Here is a 6,794-nt window from a genome sequence, read left to right as displayed (position 1 = left end):
TTCGAGTCGTCGTTCAGATAACTCATTTTTTAAATATAAAAGTAACACACATCAATAATTATAAGGAGGTGCTGATCACAGGCAGCACACCTGATGTAGAAAACAAGTGTCGCACACTCCGGCTGTGTTTCTTTTACTTTGATGACGTTTGGGCCAAAATGTCATCAAAATAAAAGAAACGCAGCCAGAATCTGAGAAGTCATTTGACATTTTATAGACCAAACATTGACGGAGAAAATAAAGAGCAGACTGATCGATAATGAAAATAATGCAACTAAACATTATTTTCATTATTTTCTTTTGCTGTGACGTCTTCAGACGGTTCATCTGAACAACAGTCCAAAAATCCAAAGCTGTTCACTTTATTTTCATGTGACAAAGAAAAGCATCAAAACAGAAAACATTAGAAATAAAAAAGAAAATGGCTGCAGCTGCAAAAATAAAAGAACAACGATAAACAGATGAAAATAAAATCAAAGCAACAGACGACGGTGACGGTGTGTCCGTCAGGCGAAACTATAAAAAGGTTTTTTAATTCACTTGTTTCACAACAGAAGAGTCGATGTTATCGTCACTAATCATTCTGTGAGGAAACTCTTCGTTACTGTGGCTAAAAGCTTCGAGGCGAGCGAATGCTGACAACGTGACAGGAAGCGCTTTACTTCCTGTCGAGGACTTCGTTTGGTTTCAGGTCATCTCCATAAAAATGGCCAACAGCGTGAGAGAAAATCCATCAGCAGCTCCTGATGAAGACGACAGAGGAAACGCTGAGACGTGTGGTCTTCCTCTGCGGACGCTCGGTGGTCACGGTCATCAGGTGTTAGGGTGAACAACTGAACTGTCAACATGTCACCATGACAACCGAGAAACCCTCTGATGAAGACCACAGGACGCAGCTGAAAACTCAGACGAGAAACAATTTGAGGAGTAAAGTTTAATTTAAATCAAAGGAACAGACTGTTCAGCAGTCGGCTCTCTGAACGACCCTGAACGCATCACCAGGAGCTGCACTGACAGGTAACGATGAGGTCGTCTTCAAAACTCAGAGGTGATGGAGTTTCTCTCCGCAGGCTGAAATGAAACCAAAGACGTTCCTCCTGAATCAAACGCCACCTCGTGACTTTACAGATGTTCTGGTTTTATTTGGTCTTCTTCTCCGACGCCAGCGTGTCGTGAAGTTTAGAAACACACTTCTCAAACTGGTCCATGGCCAGCGTCCCGTTCTCGTCGAAGAACGCCGACACAGATTTGGTAAACTCAGCTTCCCGCGAGGTCTTCGACTTTCCATCGGAGAAGGAGACTCTGAGAGTGTACTGGTCATCGAACCTGCGACACAAAACACACACAGTTAGCACACAAACACTGAGTACACACAAAACGAGGCCTGAAAGAGGCGAACGCCACTTCCTACGGAAAAGCTGTGATCTATAAAGACAGACTTAACGGGAGAAACTCTGACCCATGATGATCAGCATTTTGGAGACAGGAAGATGGCGACGCAGACAGTGAGGTGGAGCCTGAAACTGGCGAATATTATTTGGAGCACGCCATTTTAGCTTTTGTTCATCCATGCATTTTTAGAAAGGAGTCTACAAATGGTTTTATTAATGAGACGGCAGCTGACTGAGTCTGTTTATTGTCAACACAGTCAAACTCACAGACCAGACAGATTCAGATCTGTGAAATCAGATGGGCTTGACATGTTTCCTGTGCAGTGGGATGTGTGTGTGATCAGAGTGCATGCTGGGTAAAGAGTCGTACCGTTTGAGGGAGGAGGACAGCTGCCACATGTGGTCTGGATCCATCCCAGCTGGATCCTTCTGCAGAGACACCAGGAAGATGTTCTTCTCTCTGTAGGAGGTGTACAGCGTCAGGATGCCCATCATGATGAAGTACGTGATGGACTGTTAGGGAAAAACAACCATTGCTCCCAGTTCCCCCAGTGCTCCCAGTCACCACACACACTGACCCCACACCACATCAGAGGCTCGTTTGAGACAAGCTGCACCAACGCAGACCTGCTCGCTCCACATCTTTGTCCTGCACTGCATGATGGGACCATCTGACCAAACTCTGTTCCTGAGATATGACGTCAAAACATGATGATGTCACAGTGAAGCTGACCTTTGACCTTTTGGATTTAAAATGTCAACACGTCATTATTTCATCCTGTCAGACATTTATGTAAAGTTTTGTCAAAATCAGCGCATGAATTTCTGAGCTGTGGCCAAAAACATAACCAAATCTTCTAATTAGTTCATCCTCATGGACGTTTGTGCCAAATTAGGGGAAATTCCCAAAAAAGCGTTCTTGACATATCACTTTCATGAGAATGAGACGGACACAGGTCACAGTGACCTTGTCCTTTGACTACCAAATTCTGATTAGTTTATCTCTGAGTCCAGGTGGATGTTTGTGTCAAACTTGAAGAACTGTCTTCAAGGCGTTTTGAGATATTGTGCTCTTGAGAATAGGACGGACAGATGGACAAACCCGAAAATATAACGCCACCGGCTGTGGCTATTGCCGGTGCCGAGACCTAAAAAAACGTATTGCGTCAAATGTTTATTGCACGGCTTGAGTGATGCGTAAAGTGAGGTCATCAGACAGGAAGTAGTGTCATACTTTGAACTGTATACTGATGCTGCCTCCAGACGATAACAGCACCGTTTCTACTGCCGTCTTTACACGACGAGTCAAAACGACTTGACATCATCTGCTCTCGAGCCGCAGCTCGTCTCAAACAAGCCTCCTGACATGAGACCAAGCGGTCTCAGGTGGACTTCCTGTCCCCTGCTGCTGGTGAAGGATATGAGATGACGCAGCAGGCGAGGACTGGTCTGGACTCAGGGAAGGGGTGCAGGTAGTCCCAGACCAGAGCCAGCATGGCGAACAGACAGGAAACGGTACAGATCAACAGACGACCATCCACCAGCCCAAAGTTCTCCACATAACCGTATTTCTCCAGCAGCACCTGAAGGCCACACGGATCAATACACAGATGGATTATTGATGACTGATTCTGACTGTAACGTTAACACACCAACATCCTGAGTGTGACGGACTTTCAGAATAAAAGTTGACCTTCTTGGCGGCGTCATCCAGAGAGTTCTTCACAGCGGCTCCATCCCATTTATCGATTTTCACCGGCTTCTCATCGATTCTCCACTGAAACACAAGTTCATTGATTATCACTGATCATGTTGTTATAAAACAAATAAAAATAAGAACTGTTTCATACATTTAACTCCGTTATCACACGGCTATATTTATTCATTGACACTGTGCTGTGTAAATAAAGTTGACTTGACTCTCCTCAGGCAGGACAAGGTTGTCTGACAGAGTGACTGTAGTTTGTGTCTCAGCCTTGTTTCAGGTTCAGCTCTTAGATAACGATCCAGACTTTATATATTATCACATTTATTACGTGAACTAAAAGGGCCGAGTTACCTGTCAAGCATGTCATTATAATAAAAGGTTTTCTTACAACCCTGATCATCACGGAGGTCATGTGACCCCCTGTGAAGCTATGGTGACCCCTTATTGGTGCCGGGACCCACAGGTTGGGAACCAGTGTATTAACAGCTCATCACTGCAGCCTCAGCATGTGAAGAAGTTTCCTCTGGTAACTAATGACGCAGCGTTCATGGACAAATTAACTCATCACTGGTATCAAGAATCAAAAAATAACTCCTCGTATGGGATCAATGAGCCCAAACATTGATCTGCAGGACTTAAAATACAAACTACAGCTGTCAGATCTGAGTGTGCAGCTTCCGCCTCATCTCTTTAACTCAGTAACATCACTCAGGAGGAGGTGATGCAATAACGCGGGCTCAGCTATCACTATAAAACCATGGCCGATTTAATGACCCAGTGCTAATGTCTGCTCCTGTGCTCTTACAATGACTCAGAATACCTTTAACATTTAAATAAACCTAAATCACCTGTTTTCTGAATGAGGTTTGGTGCAGCCGGCTGAGCACCAGCTGTTTGTAACGGCTGCACACAGTGAACTAAACAACCCGCTGCAGTGTGAACACACAACGAGAGACGCGCACACACACACACAAACAGAGCTTCACCTCCGGATGAACTCGGCTTGATATAAATTTAATAAATACATGTATTTTAGCCAGCTAGCGTTAGCTTAGCAGGCTAACCGCTAACAGAGGATGAAGCTAGCCGGCGCGCAGACAGATAAAATGTCCGCTCCGACAGCCCGTCCTCCAGGAGAAAATAAAATCCTCCACTTTTCTTTACAGCTGAAGAAAAACAAGAAAAGTTTAACTCCTCACTTTTTCCAGGAGTCCGCTCTTTCCGTTCCTCGCAGCAGCCATCTTCTCTTCCGCTACGAACACGGCACCTGTGACCTGGACGATCCTGATTGGCTCTCACCAAGATTTGAACGTTCGGCTACGTAATGACGTCCGCGTGCCCGAGGTGGTGGAGGCGGCAGCGTGCGCGCTTTTTTTTAAAAAAAAAATCGCAAACAAAAACAATAAATGACAATAAAACATATTTTTTTTTTAAAAAAAAAAGGGACAAAACGAGGAAATGTTTTTTTGATTTTAAAAATTAAACTCAGTTTTTTTGAGTAATTTATTCAGTTTTAAACATTTAAATAAAATAATCCATAATATTCCTTTTTGTTATTAACTGATTACTGATATTTTCATGTTTGATCTCTGTTCTAAAACACGCTTTAAAGAGATCATTTTAAAACCATGGAGATAATAGAGTCTCGGTATTTACTGTGAGAACAAACCTCTGTAAACAAAATGCTGATCTGTACAAAGACCCCCCAAAAAGCAAGAGATTTGTTGACTCACAAAAATATTTTGAAAATATATAACAGATCTGCAAATACACAAATTCCTATTTTTTTTCTTAAAAAAAGCGTAAAATAAAATTCTATAAACACAGAATTGAGATTCACAAATACGTGTTTGAAAGTTGCAAATGTTAGAAAGATATTCACAAATGTTTGTAATCTAAATTAATATGTTCACACGTTTAGTTTTTAATTTGTGGAATTTTGTTTGTATAGTTACAGATTTGTTTTATATTTGCAAAAATATTTTGTGATTTAACAATTTTTAAATTTTTATTTAAATTTTTATTTAAATTTTTATTTTTGTATTTGTGGATAGAGTTTTTTATTTTCAGACTACACAATATTTAAATCTATCAGGTCTTACCTCACACAGAAACAATCAATAATTATATATTTGATGACAAAATATTATTGTGTGTGTGTGTGTGTGTGTTTGTGTGTGTGTTACAAAGATGACAGAACACAGGTTGTCTCAGATCTTTAGGTTTGTCTTGGTCTCAGCAGCCACAGATCTCCTCTCATACAAAACTACTGAATAATTAACATGGTCCATCAAAGGGTCTCTGATCATTTGGCACTCAGCATTACCCCCCCCCCCCCCCCCGCCCCCCCTCCCCACACACACACACACACACACACACACACACACACACACTCCTCAACACTTAAGTACAACTTTATAAAATGTGCATATCAGTGTTGTACAGAGTAAAGCTCATGTGGCGTCAGTAAAAAAAAAAAAAAAGCCCTTCAAAGTCTCTGAAGAGAAACACTCTGTCAATAACACAATAATTATAATAATAATAATAATAATAATAATAATACTCATCTCACAAATCAGAACAGTCCGCTCCTCCTGATGATTTCACAACTTTAACAGAAAGAAGAAATAAACTGCAGGAATGTAAAAGACATGATGAACAGCTGATGGAGCAAGGCCGCATTCACATCACAGAGGAAACCATGGAAGTAAGGACGTCTCCTACGGCGCCGCGCTGCAGCACGACATACTGAACACGTTACCTCGTGTTATCTCAGAGTGACGACGATGTTTCTAAAAGTAACGACGTAGAATCTAAAAATAGTATCTCAAGTATCTCAATATAATGACAACATCTTGAAATAATGACTTAATATCTCAAAAAGAGTTCCTATGTCAAAATGAAGAAGTATTTTTTAAAAATGACAACGTATCTCAAAATAGAGTTGGTATCTGAAAACACATAGAATCTAAACGTATAGAGAAACCTACTCATATTAATAACTCTGAAAAAGGCCTCAGATTAAATATTGTTTCACATTTTTAAGATACTGACTCATTATTCAGAAACATTACATCAATATTTCAAGATACAGATTTGAACAAAATACAAACTCATTTTCTTGACATGCTAACACTCCCTCATTATGACTCCTTAGTTTTTAGACAGTTTCTTTGTTGAGATACTAACTCATTTCTGACCTTCATTGTTTCAAGATACTAATATATCTATCATGTCACTAGTTTGAGATACGAACACATTATTTTTGAGAAACTACGTCATTGTTGGGCAATACAAACCCATTCTGAGATAATCACTCATTACTTTGACATACTGGTCTTTCATTTTGATACAGGAACTCATTTTTACAACCACGCCACTTTTTCGACAGTTACCTGAGGCTGCTGTCAGCCCTAGAGTGGTCTCCTCTGGTCTGAATCAGGGACTCATGTTGTTCCAAAGTTGTATAATTGCCTAGAGTTGGTTCGTGTTCTCACGGCAGCATTTACAAGAGGACCAGATCAAATGCCTTGTGTGAGAAAGCTGCTCTTGATTGGTCAGAATTTCCATGTGGGAAAAATCCAGGAAGTAAAGCAAACGTTGAAGAAGAGTACACTTGCAAGATAAATGTGACACTTTCTAATGTCACAATGGAGGGACAACTACGCAGGTTGATTTTAGCGCTGCTCATCGTG

The 6,794-nt window shown here is 41.1% G+C and overlaps 1 protein-coding gene across 2 annotated transcripts; it reads right to left on the bottom strand.

Annotated features, from left to right (window-relative positions):
- Nucleotides 1–346: 346 nt before the first annotated feature.
- On the bottom strand, nt 347–4,409 carry spcs2 (signal peptidase complex subunit 2). Of its 2 annotated transcripts, none has more exons than XM_078167419.1 (5): nt 4,299–4,409; nt 3,085–3,168; nt 2,815–2,974; nt 1,762–1,897; nt 347–1,326 (listed from the first exon to the last, which is right to left on the bottom strand). In XM_078167419.1, the coding sequence occupies exons 1-5, from the start codon at nt 4,338–4,340 to the stop codon at nt 1,140–1,142; spliced, it is 609 nt and encodes a 202-aa protein (XP_078023545.1). In that variant the 5' UTR covers nt 4,341–4,409; the 3' UTR covers nt 347–1,139. The 2 variants fall into 2 exon arrangements, with proteins under 2 accessions (XP_078023545.1, XP_078023546.1); XM_078167420.1 differs by having other exon boundaries at nt 1,762–1,904; nt 2,822–2,974.
- Between the last annotated feature and the right edge of the window lie 2,385 nt (nt 4,410–6,794).

The sequence above is a fragment of the Epinephelus lanceolatus genome, chromosome 4, assembly GCF_041903045.1.
Source record: "Epinephelus lanceolatus isolate andai-2023 chromosome 4, ASM4190304v1, whole genome shotgun sequence".
Lineage (NCBI taxonomy): Eukaryota > Metazoa > Chordata > Actinopteri > Perciformes > Serranidae > Epinephelus > Epinephelus lanceolatus.
This window is presented reverse-complemented; position numbering and strand designations above follow the sequence as displayed.

Coding starts and splice junctions, on each gene's coding strand:
- spcs2 (XM_078167419.1), bottom strand. CDS start 4,340: ATGGCTGCTGCGAGGAACGGAAAGAGCGGACTCCTGGAAAAA. Junction 2,975..3,084: donor TGGATGACGCCGCCAAGAAG/GTCAACTTTTAT, acceptor TGTGGCCTTCAG/GTGCTGCTGGAGAAATACGG. Junction 1,898..2,814: donor CCTCGCCTGCTGCGTCATCT/CATATCCTTCAC, acceptor AACAGTCCATCA/CGTACTTCATCATGATGGGC.